The 21844-nt window shown below is 44.0% G+C and overlaps 2 protein-coding genes across 2 annotated transcripts; both read left to right on the top strand.

Moving 5' to 3' along the window:
- The first annotated feature begins 832 nt into the window (after positions 1 to 832).
- Positions 833 to 5569, top strand: LOC128330446 (vomeronasal type-2 receptor 26-like). The gene is made up of 4 exons (XM_053263341.1): positions 833 to 1633; positions 2429 to 2653; positions 3976 to 4102; positions 4668 to 5569. The coding sequence occupies exons 1-4, from the start codon at positions 833 to 835 to the stop codon at positions 5567 to 5569; spliced, it is 2055 nt and encodes a 684-aa protein (XP_053119316.1).
- Positions 5570 to 13635: 8066 nt separating this feature from the next.
- On the top strand, positions 13636 to 17780 carry LOC128330447 (vomeronasal type-2 receptor 26-like). Its single transcript, XM_053263343.1, has 4 exons — positions 13636 to 14433; positions 14861 to 15076; positions 15418 to 15544; positions 16882 to 17780. Exons 1-4 carry the CDS (start codon positions 13636 to 13638, stop codon positions 17778 to 17780), a joined length of 2040 nt encoding a protein of 679 aa, XP_053119318.1.
- Positions 17781 to 21844: the final 4064 nt, after the last annotated feature.

A 21844-nucleotide genomic window follows, 5' to 3' on the forward strand; every position in this document is an offset into this window, starting at 1 on the left:
CGATTTCTATACCACCCATCCAAAAATGGCTCAGGGTGGTTTACATAGAGAAATAATAAATAAATAAGATAAGATGGCTCCCTGTCCCCAAAGGGCTCACAATCTAAAAAGAAACATCAGATAGACACCAGCGACAGTCACTGGAGGTACGGTGCTGGGGGTGGATAGGGCCAGTTACTCCCCCCCCACTAAATAAAGAGAATCACCATGTTAAAAGGTGCCTCTTTGCCAAGTTAGCGGGGTTGATAGCAATAAGTAAGATGGACCTATGAATCTATGAGGACTTTCACAAGTTGCACTGTACTCTTTCCATTCTAGGGCTCCTTTCCTAGTTTGGGAAGAACTATAATTGGCAAAAAGAAAATGTACAAATTGCATCATATTTCCAGAACTTGAGAAAGTTCCACTGGAAGAATCCTTGACTTCAACTCCAAACATACAGTGAGGCTGTTCTCATGAGCAGACAAGACCAGGCTAGAGCAGCTAAACCTGGTATTGGCTGCCCATGCAACCGCTGGGATCCATATAGAACTGCTGGGATCCTGCCTGGGGCAGCAGCTACTCATCTGGGTCCATGATCCATGCACACAGAAACTCTTCTAGGTCATCTATGGGGAGGGTAAGCAGCTGCAGCCTTCCCTGCTGCCCACCCTCAAGCCTGATCATGGAATCATGAGAAAGGGCTCAGTATGTTTGTTCCAAAACAAATACAGGCACTTAATCAGTAACTTCTCCTTTCTCCAAATACCTGTATTTTTTCTCCTTCTAGCTCACATATGGCTCATTTCCCCCAGAGAAAATACGTTCAATGCAGCTCCCCTCATTTTATCGCATGGTCCCAAATGAAGCCCATCTATATATGGGAATTATCCATTTGCTTCTGCATTTTGGATGGACATGGGTTGGGCTTTTTGTTGTGGATGATGACAGTGGAGAACATTTCTTGCAGACCCTGGAGCCATTGCTTTCCCAGAATGCAATCTGTTCAGCCCTCACAGAAAGAGTCCCACAACAAGCCCGTTTGGACCCCTTTGAAGAACTTGATTTTATAATCTCAAATATTTATGTACCTTTTACAGACAAAAGAGTCAGTACATTTATTATTTATGGAGACTCTATGACAATGTTATGGCTGAGAACGTTTATCTTTTTCCGAGATCCTGGAAATAAGGAAAATGCATCATTTAGAAAAGTCTGGATTATGACAACTCAGATTGATTTCATATCAACAGGCATTCAAAGGGGTTGGGATTTTTCTCTGTTCCAAGGTGCCATTTCCTTCACAATTCACTTAAGAGAAATTCAAGGATTTGAGGAATATCTTTGGAGCATAAATCCCTACTACAACAAAGGAAATGGTTTTCTCAGAGACTTTTGGGAGCAAGCATTTGACTGCTCATTTATAGATGCCCAAGGTCTGATAGAAGTTGACGGAGCATGTACCGGGAAGGAGAGGGTGGAGAACCTTCCTGGGCCAATGTTTGAAATGGGCATGACTGGCCACAGCTACAGTATTTATAATGCTGTTCATACTCTGGCGCATGCCTTGGATTCCCTTCACTCATATACAATCAGCCGCAGAGCTGGAAGGGAGGCTAAAAGTGCTGACCTTCAAGATCTGCAGCCTTGGAAGGTAATGTCTCCTGAATGAAACATCTTTGTTTTGCTGGACATGTTAATATAAGCTGAAACATGATCTAATTTCTCCAAAACTCCTACCAATTTTGCACAACTGGTAAAATGGCATTCTAGACACTTTTCATTCAGAAGATATTGGACATTCAAATTTTCTTTCATATCTAAAGCCTAAAGGAAAACCAAAGTGAGATTTTCACTCTTTTAGCAGTGCAAGCTGTATTTTCAGGGGCAGATTAAGATTTTTGCCACCGGTAGGCAAAAAAGATTGGCCATCCCAACTTGAGGGCTTGGCGGGTTGGTCGGGGGCAAGTTAAATCTTTTTAAAAACTTTTTAAAACTGCTGCTGTGTGGGGGGTGACCAGTGGGGTGTGGGAACTCATGGAGGTGAGGGGAGACCAAAGTAGGGGAGGTGGAGGCAGTGGCAAGAGGACCTTCTCTGGGCCTGCCTGCCACCCAAATGACAGGTTCGGCCAATTTTGGGCCATTTCGGTGCTCTCTGCGCACGTGTGTGTGTGTGTGTGCATGCAGAGGCTCGAAATGTGCCAAAAATGGACCAACCTGCCATTTGGGTGCCAGGTAGGCTCAGGGAAGGAGGTTTTGCTGCCATCTCCACCAAAATTTTGCCGCCTCTTAGAATTTGCCACCTTAGGCAAGTGACTATCTTGCCTATGGATTAATCCGCCCCTGGGTCTATGTGAAACTACATAAATATGCATCAGCAAGGAAAGGTAATTGTACATTGTGGCATGAAGACTCCAGTAATTTTGTTAATTTCTTTTCTTTCAATTAGCTCCACCCATTTCTTCACGGCATTTCATTTAATAACTCAGCTGGGGAAACAATAACTTTTAATGATAATAGGGAGATGGGAGGTGGATTTGAAATAATAAACTTAGTCACTTTCTCCAACAAGTCCTTCCAGAGAGTGAAGGTAGGAAGGGTGGATCCCGACAATGAAGGGAAGGAATTCACCATTAATGAGAATGTAATTGTGTGGCATGGAGGCTTTAACCAGGTATGTATTCTAGGGTTTCTTTAGCATCCACTTCATGTTCCAAACAGGTGAGATGGGGAGAAGTTCCCATTGCTGCAGAGCTGACATGGTCTTGGATGATTAGGTTATACATATTAAAATTAGGTGCATGTATTTTACTCAAAAGTTAACATGAGAAAGATTATTAAAGTACTATATCTCTCTGTTCTTAACAACTTTTGTATTTTGGTTAGAAAAGAAACATCTACCATAATCTGCTTAAACTGTGGAAGACCTGTAGGGTAGCCAGATTAAAAAAATTGTCCTGTTTCTACTGGACAAGACCTTGAAATTATTACTCATCTTTTTATATAGTCCCCAGATTATCCTATATATCTATATATATATTTCTCCTGGGTGTGCCCAGGAGAAATGCGTCCCGGCAGCCCAGCTGATTGGCTGGGCTGCTGGGGCGCCTGATTGGTCCTGGCGCACCCAGGAGAACAGCGGCGGCGGCCATGGCCGGGGAGCCAGGTGGGCCCGGCCGCGGATGCTAGGCAGCGGGCCTGGCCGGGCCTGGCGGCGGAGGTGAGCTGGCGGGCCTGGCCGGGCCCGGCGGCGGAGGTGAGCTGGCGGACCTGGCCCGGCCACAGACGTGAGGCGGCGGGACTGGCTGGGCCTGGCCCGGCCACGGACATGAGGCGGCGGGACTGGCCTGGCCGGGCCTGGCCACGGACATGAGGCGGCGGCGGCCGAACTCGGCTCAGCAGGTGGCGGCTGCACTCGGCCCCCGCAGGGCGGCGGCGGTGGCCGCACTCGGCCCAGCTGCGGTGGCGGCCATGGCCAGGGAGCCAGGCGGGCCCAGCTGCGGAGGCGAGGCGGCGGGCCTGGCCAGGACCGGCCGCTGAGGCGAGGCGGCGGGCCTGGCCGCACCGTTGGGCCAGGCCACAGCGGTGGGCCAGGCCGCGGCGGGCCCCAGCCCGGCCGCAGATGTGAGGCGGCGGGGGCGGCCTGGCCCGCCCAACAGCAAGGTAGTGGTGGTGTGGCGGGGTGGGGGCGGCCCGGCCGCGGCGGCGGGCCAGGTGGCGGCGGGCCCCAGCCCACCCGACAGTGTGGTTGTGGTGTTGCGGCGGGGCGGGGGCAGCCCGGCTGTGGCACTTGGCCCAGCCGCGGCAGCGACACTCGGGTCAGCTAGTATCCTATATTAGCCAAGCAAGATGCCTACCATGCTCAGGAAAGAACTAGCAGATTGTTGCTTGTAAAATATTCTGTATTATTCCATATCAACTGCTCATTTTATCAGCTGATAATCAATAAACATTTTAAGTTCTTTTTTCCTAAACTTAGTATTTGCTCATAAACAGGTGCAGCCTGTTTCTGTATGCAACTACTACTGTCACCCTGGCTATCAGAAAAAAGCTAAAGAAGGGGAGAAATTTTGCTGCTATGACTGTTCTCCTTGCCCAGGAAGAAAGATTTCAAACCAAAAAGGTAGGGATGTAGACTTCCAGGTTTTCAAGAATATAGGCTTAATTCATATTGTTGTTTCAACCATTTATTAAGCTGTGGAATACCTGATTGTTCATGAAACAGTTTGGATAGCCACTAGACTGCTGAATCATGCTGATTGGGAGCTGGGGGGATTTTACCACACTAGCACCTAATTAGAACTCCTAATCCTGAACTAGAAAGGGATTTGTTTTAACGGATTACGTTTACATGTTCTGCTGCAAGCCATCCAGTTATGAGAAAAGAAAGTATGTACAGCTGTGAACCAGGGTTCCCTCTAACAGTGATTCCCAGATGTTGACTACAACTCCCAGCATTCCCAGTTCCAAGGGCCTTTAGCTGGGGATAATGGAAATTGTAGTCCTCAACATCTGGGAATCCCTGTTACAAGGAAGACTGATGTGAACCAGCCTTTAGAGAATGATAGAACTGGGAAAATGAGATTTACAGCAGCTGAAATTCTGTGGTTTGTCAATGAGTCAGATCTGTGTTCTGTCACAACTCACATGAGTAAGCACTGAAATGGGATACCATTCTATTTTTTCAGACATGAATGACTGTTTTGAATGCCCAGAAAATCAGTATCCAGACAAAAAGAGAAATGGATGCATCACCAAAACTATTAGCTTTCTGTCTTATGAAGAACCTTTAGGGATCATTTTGTTCTCAGTTGCTGTTTCTTTTTCCATGATCACAGCTTTGGTTCTAGGAACTTTTATAAAGCATAAAGATACCGCCATAGTCAAAGCCAACAACCAGGATATAACTTATATCCTCCTCATCTCCCTCCTGCTCTGCTTCCTCTCTTCTTTGCTGTTTCTTGGACAACCTAGCGAGGTTACCTGCTTTCTCCGACAATCTGTTTTTGGCTTTGTTTTCTCAGTAGCCATTTCTTGTCTGTTGGCCAAAACCATCACTGTGGTTGTAGCTTTCATGGCCACCAAGCCAGAGTCCAACATGAGGAAGTGGGTGGGGAAAAGACTTACCAATGCTATTGTCTTTTCCTGCTCCCTTATTCAATTGGGTATTTGTGTATTGTGGCTAGGAACTTCTCCTCCGTTCCCAGATGTGGACATGCATTCACTGACTAAAGAAATCATTGTGGAATGCAACGAAGGGTCAGTCACCATGTTTTATTCTGTCTTGGGTTACATGGGCTTCCTAGCTATCACCAGCTTCATGGTGGCATTCCAAGCCCGCAAGTTACCTGACAGTTTTAATGAAGCCAAATTCATTACCTTCAGCATGTTGGCATTTTGCAGTGTGTGGCTGTCCTTTGTTCCCACCTATATGAGCACAAAGGGAAAAGAGATGGTGGCTGTGGAGATCTTCTCCATCTTGGCCTCCAGTGCTGCGTTATTGGGTTGCATCTTTTCTCCGAAATGCTACATCATTGTGTTGAGGCCACAGTTGAACAGCAGAGAACAGTTAATAAGGAGAAAGAATTAATGTTCCTCATCCCCATCCCCAGTTCTGTGTTTCTGAGAATAAGAGTAACAAAGTGATTACTATTATATTAATTAGATATATTGGCTGACATAATTCCCTTTACCTATGAAGATAGTAGGGCCGGAGAATCAGGTGGTACTGCAAGAAGTGTTACCATAATGGGAAGAAATACCGAAACGCTTCTATTGTTACCCCACAGTCTCTGTAGCAGAGCCACAAACCTGGACATTTCTGTGGGGCTTGATGATCATGTCAGCCATTTGTTTGAAATGACTTGCACATCTCCCCATAGAATTCCCCCCCCTGCTTCAATTGTCCTTTAGCCCACATCACACATTGCTTCCCTGTCTTGGTTCTGTGAGGAACCCTTGGTATTCGGGGTGTGCATCAAATCAGTTTTCCTGGTCCAATTCAATTCCAAACCAGATTCCAACTGACCTGGCCTGGTCTGATTCTAGTTCCAGTCAAATTGCCAAAGGTGATACTTTAAGTACCCCTGACTTGCCTCCCACCACCTCTAGGCCTAGGGAAGCCCCCCCCCCCGCCCCATTGCTGGTAAAGGGGAATCCTCATCTGATTCCCCTTTGCCAGCAGAACTGGGGGCAGTCTGGTTCAAACACAGACCGGCTGAACTTCAGCTTCAACCGGTTTGAATCTAGCCAGCTTGCACATCCCTATTGGGTATTTAGATGAGCCAATCAGAGCAGAACTGCAGCAGTCCATGCCACAGGATCCAGAGTCAGTACAACACAAATATGTAACACACAGTGGAATGGTTAGAGAAGAAATTTGAACAAAATCTGAAAGAGATCAAATGGAACTGCTCTGGAAGAAGTAAACTGACGGTTTAAATTGGGTGTTTCACAGTTCCCACAGTTAGAACATCAGGTGATGTGTAAAATGTTCCAAAACCAGAATATCTCCTGATGATGCATGTAACTGTGCCAAGCTACACTGTATGGGAGAACAGTAGCTGCCTTGCTAGATCGCTGACCAACTCCATCCCCAGAGATGTCAGTCAGTCCTGAAGCTGGCATTACGTGGCACTGCTGCAGACTGGTGTCTCCTCTTCCGATGCAGTCTCATGAAACAAAGCAGTCATGTGCCACCCCATGATGGGGTGGGAGGGTGGACATTGGTCACATCTCACATATCAGTACTAGACAATAAAAGGGAGTTGAAGAGTCTTTAAGCCAACCATCCCTAGATGGTGCTCTCTGGGGCATCATCCTAAAGAGAAATCTATGGCATACAACTGCACAATGAGCAGCATCCCATAAGAACAGCCCTGCTGGATCTTTTGATGCTATTGATGCGACGAGATGTATCGTCTTCTGTGTGGTTCTGTTGTAATGAGAGGCCGTTGGCTGTAATAACAATAAAAGTAAGTAAAGCCCTGCTGGATCAGGCGCCAGGCCCATCTAGTCCAGCATCCTTTCACACATAATGGTCCACCAGACACCACTGGAAGCCCACAGCAAGAGTCAAGGGCCTGCCCTCTCTCCTGCTGTTACTCCCATGCAACTGGTACTCAGAGGCATCCTGCCTCTGAGGCTGGAGGTGGCCTATAGCCCTCTGACTAGGAGAAGATGATAGACCTCTCCTCCATGAAGTTATCCAAGCCACTCTTAAAGCCATCCAGGTTGTTGGCTGTTATCACATCTTGTGGAAGAGAATTCCACAAGCTGATTATGTGTTGTGTGAAAAAATACTTCCGTTTGTTGGTCCTAAATTTCCCAGCAATCAATTTTATGGGATGACCCCTGGTTCTAGTGTGATGTGAGAGGGAGAAGAATTTATCTCTATCCACTTTCTCCACTCAATGCATGATTTTATAGACTTAATTCATGTCTCCACTCCACGCAGTTGTCTTTTTTCTAAACTAAATATCCCCAAGGTGTTGTAGCCTTGCATCATAAGAAAGTTTCTCTAGGCCCCTGACCAATAAACTTGGTTTATTTTATTTTATTTATTTATTTATTTATTTATTAACATATTTTTAAACCTCCCAAAACTTACATCTCTAGGCAGTTTACAACAAAATAAAACAGAAAGTAAAACATTAGTTAAAACAAAAATAAAAAGTTTTAAACATTACAACAATTTAAAAATTTTTAAACAATACTTTAAAACATTAAAAACATTAAAACAATATTAATTAAAAGCCTGGGTGAACAAATCTGTCTTTAAAGACTTTTTAAAAGCTGTCAGAGATGGGGAGGCTCTTATTCCAAAGCCTTGGGGCAGCAGTGGAGAAGGCCCGTCCCTGAGTGTCCACCAGACGAACCAGTGGCAAATGCAGACGGACCTTTCCAGTTGATCTCAGTGGGTGGTAGGGTTCGTGATGAAGAACTCGTTCTTTTAAATACCCAGCGCCCAAGCTATTTAGGTCTTTATAGGTTATAACTAACACCTTGTATTTTGCCTGGAAACATATCGGCAGCCAGTGTAGCTCCTGCCCCATTCTGGACCAACTTTAGTTTCCAGACTACATACAAGGGCAGCCCCACATAGAGCGCATTATAGTAATCCAGTCTGGAGGTTACCAGCAGACGTACCACTGTTTTGAGGTTGTTCACCCCAAGAAATGGACGCACCTGGTGTACCAGCCGAAGCTGATAGAAGGCACTTCTGGTCATTGCCTCAACCTGGGAGACCAGGGAGAGGCTTGAATCCAGAAGAACCCCTAGAATGCGTACCTGATCCTTCTAGGGAAGTGTGACCCCATCCAGAACAGGCAGATCAAAATCGTCTCTCAAGTTGCGACCCTGCACAATGAGTATCTCTGTCTTATCTGGATTCAGTCTCAGTTTGTTATCCCTCATGCAGTCCATCACTAACTCCAGGCAGGCATTTAGGGAGGTTATGCCTTCTCCCGATGATGCTGACAATGAGAAATAGATTTGGGTGTCATCAGCATACTGATAGCACCCTGCACCAAATCTCCTGATGATCTCTCCAAGTGGTTTCATGTAGATGTTAAACAACATTGGAGACAAGATGGAGCCCTGGGGCACACCATACAAAAGTACAGATTTTGAAGAACAGCAGTCTCCAAGGGACACCATCTGGAACCTGTCGAGAGGTAGGAGCGAAACCACTGCAAAGCAGTGCCTCCAACTCCCAAACCCCTCAGAAGCTCCAAAAGGATACTATGGTCGATAGTATTGAAAGCCGCCGAGAGGTATGAAAGGACCAACAGAGTCACACTTCCTCTGTCCATTTCCAATTGGAGATTATTCATCAGGCTGACCAAGGCAGTCTCCACCGCATAGCCTGCCCAAAAGCCTGTTTGAAATGGATCAAGATAATCAGTTTCCTCCAAGACTGTCTGGAGCTGGGAGGCCAACACCCTCTCAATTAACTTTCCCAGCCATGGCAGGTTGGAGACAGGCCTGTAGTTGTTCAACTCTGAGAGATCCAAGGTAGGCTTCTTCAGAAATGGTCTAATAGTTGCCCCCTTAAGACAAGGAGGCATCCTACCTTCTCTCAGAGATGCATTTATAATCTCTACCAGGCCTTCTACAACAATTCCCCTGCCAGATAATATAAGCCATGTTGGGCAATGGTCAAGAGAACATGTGATAGGCTGTACGATTCCAGTCAGCTTGTCCATATCCTCAGGAGTCACAAACTGGAACTGATCCAACCTAATCACACAAGAGGAGCCGCTGGACACCTCCACATCAGGCACTGAAGTAATTGTGGAGATAGAGTCTAAGTTGGCCCAATTACGAGTGATTTCCCCCCACAAATAATTCATTGAATTCATCATAGTGGGTAATCAATAGTTCCAGATTCTGATTCAAGGGAGGAGGGGCACATACCAACCCTCTCACAACCCTGAACAACTCCACCGGACGTGAACTTGCGGATGCAATACGGGCACATTGTATGGCAGATTCATTTAAATAAAACCTGGAGAACAAAACTGTGATTGTAGCATGGCTGTTTCTTGGGAAGCCCAAGGGCCTATTCATACATACTTGTGCAACACCTGTTTTTTTCTGTGCCTTAAGATTCACAGTAGTGCATGTTAATTGAGTACATGCCCTAAGAATGGGTTTTGGGGACCCCATTCAGCTCAGGACAATGGTGTAGAGGGAGTGGTGTTCCCCCATGTGGATTTTGTGATTGAAGCAGGCTGATGAAGAGAAAAAAAAGATTACATAGGAACGTAGGAAGATGCCTTGCCTTCTATCGAGTCAGACCATTGGTCTATCTAGCTCAGAATTGTCTACACAGTCTGGAAGCAGCTTCTCCAACCTTGGCAGGAGTCTCTCTCAGCCCTATCTTGAGGATGCCAGGGAGGGAATTTGGAACCTTCTGCATGCAAGCAGGAAGGTGCTGTTCACAGAGTGAGCCCATTTCCTAAGAATGGGCTCCCTAGACTCTGGAATGCTCTCCCAGTGGCTATTTGCTCCTCGGTCTCCATCACAGCTTTTAGAAAGCATGTTAAATCCTGGCTTTTTACCCAGGCTTTTATATAATTGTGGCGGCTGGTGCTCTTTGTGTTTTGTACTGTTTTTATGCTTGTGTTTTTAAATTTTTAATCAGATTTGTTTTATATTTTTAGCTCAATATTGTAATTGTGTCTCTTTTACAATCTTTTTAAAAATTCTGCTGTAAACCACCTTGGGATTGTTTTAATGAAAGGTGGTATATAAATTGAACAACAAATAAACAAAGTGTCTTTCAGTGCTTACATGTCATCTCCCATTCAAATGCAAAGCAGGGCAGACCATGCTTAGCAGAGGGGATAATTCATGTTTGCTACCACTTGACCAGCTCAGGTGGTCTTGATTCCCAAGAGCAATTTAATAAAGGGGAGGGAACTGATTTTAACTGAAAGTTGATATCTTTCAATGATAATGGGTCATTTATGTCACTTCCAGGTCTAGACCACAAGTGCCTTCTTTCTGTTACCTAGGGTCTAGCTATCCTCCTGGCATTTGCTCACTATGGCCACCTATCAGTTGTACCATTTAAGAGGAAAGGAAGAGGGAAAACATGTTTGCTACCATGAAAACTTTGCAGAGGTAATTATCTCCCCTGCAATTATCTGAAGTAATTTATTCTCCATGACAATCTGCAGCAGCTTTTCAGTAGACAGTAGGAAAACAATTCACAGGCAAGTCAGAAACTCTTTATATACACCTCTGTTTGTGCCCCTAAGAGCTGGGATGATGGTAATTTCTGCCTTGTTAGTTTCCCCATCTCGCTATATCATTCTGGTTTCATGTTGGTGTAACTTGGTTGCCATACAATTCATGCTTTTGTAACTATACCGATGCCAAAAATCATGCTGAACCTCATTCATGCTGATGAAATATATTGACAGGGTTAGTTGCCATTCAATATACCTTTTTCAGACTAGGCTGATGCCAGTTATAGGCTGCAGATGGGCAGACTGTCTGCAGCTAGAGAGAATCTTTGCAGTCAGATGGTTGGGTTAGTGCTGCTGCTGCTTCTGTGGCCTCCTTTGGCAGCATTCAAGGCAGATACTCTGAAGTGCCCTATGAATGATCCCATCCCTGTTCCACATGAGTGGTACCAGCCTGGTGGCCTCCTCATTGGAGGGATGGCTTCTCAGATCATTTATATTTTCAACAAGCTCTCCTTCATGAAACATCCTTCACAGGAGCTACATGTTGATCTTCCACTGTAAGGAATTCTCTAATTTTTTTCCCCTTTGCTGTTTCATATCAACTTTGAAACTAAGGAGGTATCCAGGAGACCCATATGTTATTATTTCATGTATTTGTTTATCTTATTTATAGACCGCCTGACATATACATCCCTAGGCAGTGTACATGGTTAAAAAATACAACAAACAGAAATCAGAATAAAACAGTTAAAACGCTTTCACAGAATGAAACAAACAATTTAGAATTAGTTTTAATTCAACGCCTGAGAAAACAGGTATCTTAAGGGTCTTTTTAAAACCAGCAAGAGAAAGAAATGATCTTATTTTGACAGGGAGCACACTCCAAAGCCCTGCGGCAGCTATAGAGAAGTCCCAGTTCCAAATCACCACCAAATAAGCCAGTGGAAACTGCAACTAATCCTCCCCAGATTATCTTAGTAGGTGGCAGTGTTCATGACAAAGAAGGTGCTCTCTTTAAAACCCTGGACTCAATCTCTTAACTTAGGGTATGGGCACTATAGGATTGTGCCAAAGGCTTTATAAAAGTTGGATTTTGAGGAGGGATTTCAAATAAGTAACGTCATTCAGAAGGCAGTCCCAATCATAAGAGGCAAAAATGGAGTGTAAAGGAAGGGGTGTTTGAAACAATCAGAGACCTTTGGATGCCTGAAGATGGTAGAAAGAAAGTTCAATGCAATAGCATCCACAGTAATGATGAAAAGTGGTTATTTCTGCATTGGATAGTGTCAAAGTTAGATTATATTTGAATCCAGTTTGCTCAGGCCTGTGTAAGAAACTGGGATGTCAGAATTCCCTTCTCCCAAAGGGGAAAAGAGCATTCAGAAGTCTAGGTACTTTGCCTTTTGCTTGGCTGGTTCTGCAAGACCCATGAAAACACACAGACAAGTGATTAAAAATTAACTGCGCTTATTCTCACCCAACTCTTGACAACCTTCAGCAGACAGCAGTAAGAAACAATTTCAGGGTTCAGGCAACATGTTCTATTCATCAATCAGATATCTGGATATTGAGAATTGAAAGCTACCTATCTTGATATTTTCTTTCTTTCCTGTTTCTCCTGTGGTTATTCGTCTGTGGTTGTTGTTTTTTTGTTCTGCCATTCCCCTCCCTTATATCCTGTCTTGGAGTCACCCCCTCAGTTTTGTCCTTTTGTTTTGTCTTAATACTGATGGGTCATAAGAATTCAGACCACTGCTAATCTATAACCTAATTTTTTACCCCTTTTGACATATAAATCAATTGGTCAATCATAACTTACGTAGAATTTGCATAACTGATACCTGCAAATTTGTATCTAGGTGTTTTTAATGAAACTATTTTTAAAATGCATCATACAGACATTTCTGTGGTTTGTGCTCATCCTGTCAAAATGCCACATCCCTTAAAATCTCTTTGAAGTAGAACCTAAACTGAACTGGGAACATTGCCAAGATGCACCTGGCGTGTCTTTTGGCATGCCCCCATAAGAGCACCCTTTGACATTTGGTAACTTCTTGCAAGACAGAAGAGACAGCAGAGGAGGTATATGTGTGCCATCATAGGCCCCAAAGCCTTATTTCCCCCCAAACCATTGTCAAGCAGACGGGTCAACTTGGCGAAAGAAAAATGCCCTTCCCGTGATCTAACACCTGTAATGCAACAACTAGGTAGACTGTAGAATGTGTTTGTGAAAAAGCATGTCACTCTTTCTGCAGTATGGTGACAAAGTTCTACCAGCACACCCTCTCCTTAAATTTTGCTATAACAGAGATCAACAAGAATCCAAAAGTCTTGCCCAATGTAACACTTGGGTTCCACATTTATGATAGCTATTATGACGAAAGGATGGCCTATCGTACCACTCTGGATCTGCTCTTCAAATCACATGGATTCATCCCTAACTATGAATGTGGCACCCAGAAAAACCTAATAGCCATAATTGGGGGACTTGGCTCTGATATCTCCTTCCACATGGCAGACATCCTAAATCGTTACAAGATTCCCCAGGTGAGACTTGTCCATTGGGGTACAAAGGAAGATATATGATTCAAAGGGCAACAACCTTTGATCTGGCATCTCGAGACATGATCCCTAAGGTCCTGGGGTGGGGCGGGGGAGAACCACAGAATAATGTTAGGGAAGTCTTGTAGATGCTTTAAAGGCAACTGTTGCCCAGAAATTGCATCACGTTATGAGCTAGAAGAGTCCTTGACTTAAACTCTACTAACTTTAAGAAAAGATGCTAACTCAAATCAGGGTTTTAGCTTTTTGTTTTATGAAATGAGACTCTCATCCACATTTCTCAGATGCTCCTCTTAAATTAACTGATTTCTTAAACTTCTGTACTTTTTAAAAGCTCACATACGGGTCATTTGCCCCTGAAGACGGTAAGATCATGAGGGTCTCTTCATTTTACCGCATGGTCTCGAATGAAGCCAATCAATATTTGGGCATTATCCAGTTACTTAATCATTTCCGATGGGCATGGGTTGGACTCTTTGCTGTGGACGATGAGAGTGGAGATCATTTTCTAATGAATCTGGAGCCATTGTTTTCCAAGAGTGGAATCTGTATAGCCTTCACAGAAAGAATCCCAAACCAAGTCAATTATCATGATGTGGATGTATTTTTGAGCATGGCCTGGACTATCTATACTCCTTTAATGGATAAGAAAGCAAGAACATTTGTCATCTATGGTGATACACTGACCATTAATTGGCTAGTCTGTTTAATGATTCTAGCAGAGCCTGAATATCAGGAAAGCACAACTATTGGAAAGGTTTGGATTATGACTGCACAGATTGATTTTGCCATAACAGCTCTTGCAAGGAGTTTTGATTTAGAGATATTTGAAGGGACAGTTTCCTTTGCAATTCACTCAAGTAAACCTCAATATTTCCAGACATATCTTCAGAACATAAGACACTACTGGACACCAGGAGATGGTTTTCTCAAGGACTTCTGGGAGCAAGCTTTCAACTGTTCTTTTCCAAATCAGAAAGTGCCAAAAGCTGATAGAACATGTACTGGGGAGGAGAGGCTGGAGAGCCTTCCTGGGCCTGTGTTTGAAATGCACATGACAGGCCACAGCTACAGCATATATAATGCTGTTTGTGTTGTAGCACATGCATTGCATGCTATGGACTCATCTAGATCTAAACGCAGGGCAATGATGAAGAGTAAAGAAGCTGAACATCAAGATCTTAAGCCTTGGCAGGTAATGGAATAGCTGTCTTGCCGGGGTGGGGGGGATGTATGAGGTGAAACGGCATACAACTTTATCCTTCAGGAATGAGTGGCATCATTTTATTGCACACCATACTGAATCATTTGTGAGTCCACATTTTGCCTTACATTTGAATGTTGAAATATTATAAGTTGAAATGTTCAGTCCCTTGGAACTGCAATACCCTACATTTTCTGTCTTGGGACTCGTTAGATGAAATTGTAACCACAAAGAAATAGTCTGTGAAACTTGGCACAAGAATTGCCATGAACCTGTGAGCCCTTTAGGGCAAGGAGCAATTTTTACAAACTTGATTTTGGTCCGTAAATGCTTTGTGAACTGTTTTCTTGAAAAGCAGCATAGAAATATTCTGAACAATAAATAATATTCTCTCTCTCTCTCTCTCTCTTTCAAATAGCTCCATCCATTTCTTCAAGGTGTTTTGTTTAACAATTCTGCTGGAGAAACAGTGTCCTTTAATGATAAGAGGGAAGTGGTGGCTGGATTTGATATAATGAATTTGCTCCCAAATAATTCCTTCCTTAGAGTTAAAGTTGGAAGGGTGGATCCCAGTGAAGAAACACAATTCTTCATTAATGAAAGTATGATCGTGTGGCACAGGCATTTTAATGAGGTATGGGTTCCAGGGATTTCCCCCCTCAGTGCTCCATTTGTTGTATTTTATATATTGTGCAACATATTTGTTGTAATTTAATTTATGTATATTGCCTAGGGATGCACATGTTAGGCGGTATAGAAACATGATAAAGAGAGAGGGAGGGAGGGAGATGTGTGTGTTCAGCTGAGTTATGAATTTCTTTTCTCGAGTTGCAAATTGTTCAGCCAAGAAACTGGTAGGAAAAATAACTGCCACCATGTTCCGGCAGGTATTGTAAGATGGTTCATTATACCATTTCTGTAAGTGTTTAAATTCTCCTTCCTCCCCTCCTAAGAATCGCTTGTCTTTGGTGATAGGGGCTGCCCCTTTCTGTCTGTAGTGACTCCTGCCACCCTGGATTCCAGAAGAGAAAGAGGGAAGGGGAGAAATTTTGCTGCTTCGATTGTGCTCCATGCCCAGAAGGCAAGATTTCAAACCAAAAAGGTAGGTGATATTTTGCAACAGGTATCTCAGCAAACAAGGTAAGCAAGCAGAGATGACCATATATGAACCAGCCTTTAGCTGATGCTAGAAATAAAAATCCAGAATTCCAGAGAGCATAATTTGGCGAGTCTATGAATTTGTCAGAATTGTATTATCAACATGATTCACAGGCATTGTCTATAGAAACTGGAATCGCTCCAAAATCTTTAAAACTAGGCTGATTATCATATGTTCACGTGGGCAGTAAAAGAGCAATTCTTGCTCCTAGCACCATGGGCAGAAGTGATTGGGTGCAGCTTCCTTAGAGGACCGTTTCACACATTTTTTTGCTGGGCTTGCCCAAGAACATGGAATCAGGATGCATACATGGTACAATTGCTTGCATCCTTCCCTTCTTCCTGGACACCAGCACACCATTCTGCATATTTATTTATTTATTTACTTACTTACTTACTTATTTATTTGAGACATTTTTATACCGCTCCCCCACACAAGTCCCTGGGCAGATCACAATTGAAAACACAACAATTAAAACATTAACGCAATGAAAACAGTTTAAAATATGGATAAAAACTCTTTAAAACTATAAACTAAAAGAGTGACTAGACAGGTATGTCTTCAGGTCCTTCTTAAAAACATCCAGAGAAGGGTAGGCTCTAATTGCATTAAGAAGCACATTAATCACATTAAGGTTGTCCTGGGGCAACCCTAGAAAAGACCCAGTTTTGCATCGCCACCAACTGAGAAAGTGGCAATTCCAACCAGACCTCCCCAGATGAACTTAATGAGTGGCAGGGCTCATGAAGAAGTATGCTAGAACACACAGAGAAGGTTTGCATTCTGCTGTTATGGTGATTTGATGTGTGGCATCTCCAGAAAGAGGTAGAAAAAAAATCCTCTCTGAAACCCTGCTCCAGTCAATGTTGACAGTAGTGATCTATCTTAGAAACCTCATGTAGTAATATTCATAATCCCCAAACCTTCAGTTTAACATGGGAGTTAAAATCCTTTCAGTTTCTACTTGTGCTCATCTTAACTTCTATACTATGTACATTGCAAAAACTTTGTGCAGTCTCATATATTATATTGTTCAGAAAAATAGATAAGCATTGTGGGGTTTTGAATTATTTCATGACAGATTCAGCAAAGCCACTGGGCAAAATTTGGAAATATTGTTGAATTCTGATCTGTCAAAAGATAATTTACATAACAGTCATCTAAATATCCTGCTGTATATGAATTGGCATATATGACACATATGAATTGGTATGTGATTCATAAGAATCACATATGAATTGGCACTGTAGTGGCCCTGCATTCTTTTCTTTTTCCCCCAGATATGGTCGAATGTGTCAAATGCCCTTCAGACCAATATCCAAGCAAGCACCAAGATAGATGCATTCCCAAACGTTTAACTTTTCTTTCTTATGAAGAACCTCTAGGGATCAGTTTAGCCACTGTGGCTGTCTCTTTTTCCCTGATCACAGTCTTGGTGCTAACAACTTTTATCAAGCACAAAGATACCCCCATAGTCAAAGCCAACAACCTGGACATCACCTATGCTCTCCTTGTCTCCCTCCTGCTCTGCTTCCTCTCTTCTTTCCTGTTTCTCGGACAACCTGGAAAAGTGACCTGCTTTCTCCGTCAATCTGCTTTTGGCATCATATTTTCAGGGGCTGTTTCTTGTGTGTTGGCCAAAACCATCACTGTGGTTGTAGCTTTCATGGCCACCAAACCAGGGTCCAGCATGAGGAAGTGGGTGGGGAAACGACTGGCCAACTCAATTGTCTTTTCCTGCTCCTTTATTCAAGTAGGTATTTGTGGGGTGTGGCTAGGAGCATCTCCCCCATTTCCAGAACTGGACATGCTGTCACTGCCTGAAGAGATCATAGCAGAATGTAATGAAGGGTCTGTCGTCATGTTATATCTTGTCCTGGGTTATATGGGACTTTTGTCCATCATCAGCTTCACTGTGGCTTTCCTGGCCAGAAAGTTGCCTGACACTTTTAATGAAGCCAAGTTCATCACCTTCAGTATGCTGATGTTCTGCAGTGTTTGGTTATCTTTTGTTCCCACATACCTCAGCACCAAGGGGAAATCTATGGTGGCTGTGGAGATCTTCTCCATTTTAGCCTCCAGTGCTGGATTATTGGCTTGCATCTTTTCCCCTAAATGCTACATCATATTGCTAAAGCCTGAGCTGAACAACAGGGTGCAGCTGTTGAGGGGAAAATAAAGCATCTAAGAGCCCTGTTATTTTTATTTCATCTTGCACTTGTTTGAATGTGAATAACTGTGCATGCACTCTTTTTAAAAAGTGAACTTGGGTACAGCCTCGCTTAAATGCTATGCACCGACAAAAATGTGCTAATGTACATGTTTTAAACAATATGTGAATAACTGTAGGTGTCTATCAATCTGTATGTTCTTACACTGTATACTGATTTTACATGTCTTGAACATAATCAGTCTAACCTCTTTGTTCTGTTCACATACCCCGAGGAAACACAACCACTCTGTGACAGATCCATTTCAATGAGATACGTTCAGAATAAAGTTGATTATAACGTGTCTGATCATGGTTCAGTACTCTGCTCTCTTCACTGCTGTGTCACATTTATATAATTTAAGCAACATATCTCTGTCCTGTCTTTTCTTGATCAACCTTGACCACTAGAATAACTATATTTATTTATTTAAAATATTTATATACCGCCCAAAACTTGCATCTCTGGGCTGTTTAAAATTAAAATCATTTAAAACATTTAAAAAATATTTTAAAACCAGTATTAAAATTTTTAAAACTATACATCTAATTAAAAGCTTAGATGAATAAATGAGGTTATTCACATGATGGGACAAAATCGGGCTAGCCTCTGCTAGCCCAATTTTGTCCCACCATGCAAACCACCGGGCTCAACTGTGAGCCTTGTGGTTCCTGAGCGGTTAACCCGCTCAAGCAGCCCACCCCTTAAACCGGGTTTGCGGAGCGAGCACTCTGCAAACCCAGTTTTGGGGATCATGAGTAGCTGTGGCGTGGCTCCGCACCAAGGCTACTCATGAGTAGACCCCCGGCGGGAGGCTGAAAAGCAGCCTCCCACCTCAGGGGTCTCTCCAGTATGCCCTGCGCACTTGCGCAGGGCATTCTGGAGCTTCTGGGGGCCACGCGGCCCCAGAACTCCCCAGCCCCTGCCGGCGCCATCATGGAGCCAGCAGCAGTCGTGTGGGCGGCAGATCCGGCCTCCCAGGCAGGTCTGCCCAATCGTCTGCTCTCCCCGCAAACCCGGACAAAGCGGGTCTCACTGATTGTAAGACCCGCCTCAATGTGTTTCCAGTGCTTTTAAAAAGGTTGCCAGAGATGGGGAGGCTCTTATTTCAACAGGGAGCACATTCCAAAGTCCAGGGGCAGCAATGGAGAAGGCCTGTCCCTGAGTAGCCACCAGATGAGCCAGTGGCAACCATAGACTAACCTCTCCAGATGATCTAAACAGATGGTGGGGCTCATGGCAAAGAAGATGTTCTCTTAAATACCCAGGGCTGTTTAGGGATTTATAGGTAATAACCAGCATCTTGTATTTTGCCCGGAAATGTATTGGCAGCCAGTTAAGTTCTTTCAACAAATGAGTAATATGGTCTCTCCTAGAAGATGTCTGTGTGTGTATGTGTGTGTGTTCTCGTTTTGCTTGTCTTGCATACTGACGTTCACTCATAGCTGTTGCAAACTGGGTTGAATTTAGTTTAACAACAAATATTTATATAAAATTTTTTAACAAAAGTGTCCAAAGTGGATTACGTAGAGAAATAATAAATACATAAGATGGATCCCTGTCCCCAATGGGCTCACAATCTAAAAAGTAACATAAGGTAGACACTGGAGAGATGCTGTGCTGTGGGTGGATAGGGCCAGTTGCTCTCCCCCTGCTAAATAAATAGGATCGCCACTTTAAAGAGGTGCTTCTTTGCCTAGTTAGCAGGGGTTAACCTGTTTGCTGTTCTTAAAGTGAGAGTATTACCAGGAGATGTCAGAATTAATCATTAAATTACTGACCAGTATAAAAAAATTATATTAGCTACTCAGTTTCATCTGAAGCAAAATTTAAGATTAACTTGAAGGCTTCTGCTCACAAGATTTCTCAGGATTCCAAGGGAAGTCATGCAAAAATGTCCATATATTAGCTACATGTTCACCTTAGAGTTCGCATGCATTCAGTTTGGCACAAGCACACCTTGTATCCTATTTTGCTACCCTTAACTAGAGGAAGAGATTTGGGTCCACTTGAGTGATGTGCGGTTCAGCTGAGTGATCTTTAGTTTATCAAATAGCCCATCTTCCCATATCTATTTCTATAAGGAGAGGAGAGCTGGTCTTGTAGAAGCAAGAATGACCTGTCCCCTTAGCTAAGCAGGGTCTACCCTGGTTGCACATGAAAGGGAGACTAGATGTGTGAGCACTGGAAGAGATTCCCTGTGGGGGTGGAGCCACTCTGGGAAGAGCAGAATGTCTCAAGTTCCCTCCCTGGCTTCTCCAAGATAGGGCTGAGAGAGGTTCCTGCCTGCAACCTTGGCGAAGCCGCTGCCAGTCTGTGTAGACAATACTGAGCTAGATAGACCAATGGTCTGACTCAGTGTATGGCAATTTTCTATTTTCCTATGTTCCTAAGAGAAGGTGGCTTTTGGTATTGGAAATACTTACAAATAAGCACTCTCGACAACAAGTCATCAAAACAGGGGGTTCTTAGATCAACCTTACTTTATTTAAAAATAATAAATATTAAATTTATTATTTACAATAACGAATTAAATAGTTCCAGCTCTATCCCAAGGAACCTGTGTCAGATATTTGTTTATTAATTTAATAAATTTCTACACTGCTCCAACTCAGGTCTCACATATAGGTCCGGGTCTCATGATTAGTGAGACCCAGTTTTTGCGAGTGTGCAGGGAGGGAGCCCTGGGCAGCCGGATCGGCTGCCCACACGATTGCCTGCTCCGTGATGGAGCTGGCGGGGGCTGAGGAGCTCGGGGGCCACGTGGCCCCTGGAAGCTCCAGTATGCACTGCGCGAGCGCGGAGGGCATACTGGGGAGACCCCTGGAGCCAGGAGGTGGCTTTTCGTCTCCCCTTCGGGGGTCTACTCATGAGTAGCTGTGGCACGGAGCCACCCCGCAGGTACTCACGCTCAGATGGCCCGGGTTTGCAGAGCGCTCGCTCCGCAAACCTGGGCTAAGGGGAGGGCTACAGAAGCGGGTGACCTTCTTGTAACCCTGCCAGCCCGGTGGTTTACACAATTAGCAAAAATTGGGCTAGGCTTTCCTAGTCCAATTTTTGCCGATCGTGAGAATAGCCCCATAGTCTTACGCACAATCCCATTCATGTTTGTGAATTTCAGAAGTGCACACGGTCTGGGGAAAGAGCTCAGGTGAATTTCAGGAACTCATAGCTGCAGGAAAGTGCATTTGCTCCAGTTCCGGAACAAATGTTGGAGACGGTCCTAGTTAAACCAAAAATTGTGAGGGAAGAGACAGAGCAGATCAAGCCCACAGAAAAAAGAAACAAACAAAACACAGGGAAGTTGCTGGTCCTATGCATGAGTGTGGTGTAATCACTCTGCATATGCTCAGAAGTACCTCAACTGTAAAATGGGACCAATTTCTGGTAAATGGTTTGTAAACAGTGGGCATGCCTCAACTTCATTTGTCAGGTTCTGTATGCAAGGCTGAGGAGAACAAAAGAACAGCCCTGCTGTATCTGGCCCAAAGCCTATCTAGTCCAGCATCCTATTCCACACAGTGGCCCACCAGGTGTTTCTGGGAAGCCCACAGGCAAGAGGTATGTGCATGCCTTCTCTCTTGCTGTTGCTCCCCTGCAACTGGTATTCAGAGGCATCATGACTCTGAGGCTGGAGGTGGCCCATAGACACCAGATTCATAGCCTTTGATAGACTTTTCATCCATGAATTTATCTAAGCCCCTTCTTAAAGCTATCCAGACTAGTGGCTGTCACCACATCTTGTGTACGAGAATTCCATAGATTAACTATGCGCTGTGTGAAAAAGTACTTCCTTTTGTCAGTCCTAAATTTCCTAACAGATGCTCTACCATTGAGCTACAGTCCTATCTCCCTGTTGGAGATTGGGAGAAGCTTTAGGGGGCCCCAATCTAAATCAGGGCTGTGGGGCTTGGAGAAAAGGGTAAAACCCTATACCCTGCAAGCTGGTTTCCCAGTTGAAACCACTCCTAGAGGCAAAATGTACATGTATAAAGGGCTCAGGATCAAGTCAACAAAAGGAACATTCATCTTC

This window comes from Hemicordylus capensis, chromosome 6, assembly GCF_027244095.1.
Source record: "Hemicordylus capensis ecotype Gifberg chromosome 6, rHemCap1.1.pri, whole genome shotgun sequence".
In the NCBI taxonomy this organism is placed as follows: Eukaryota; Metazoa; Chordata; class Lepidosauria; order Squamata; family Cordylidae; genus Hemicordylus; species Hemicordylus capensis.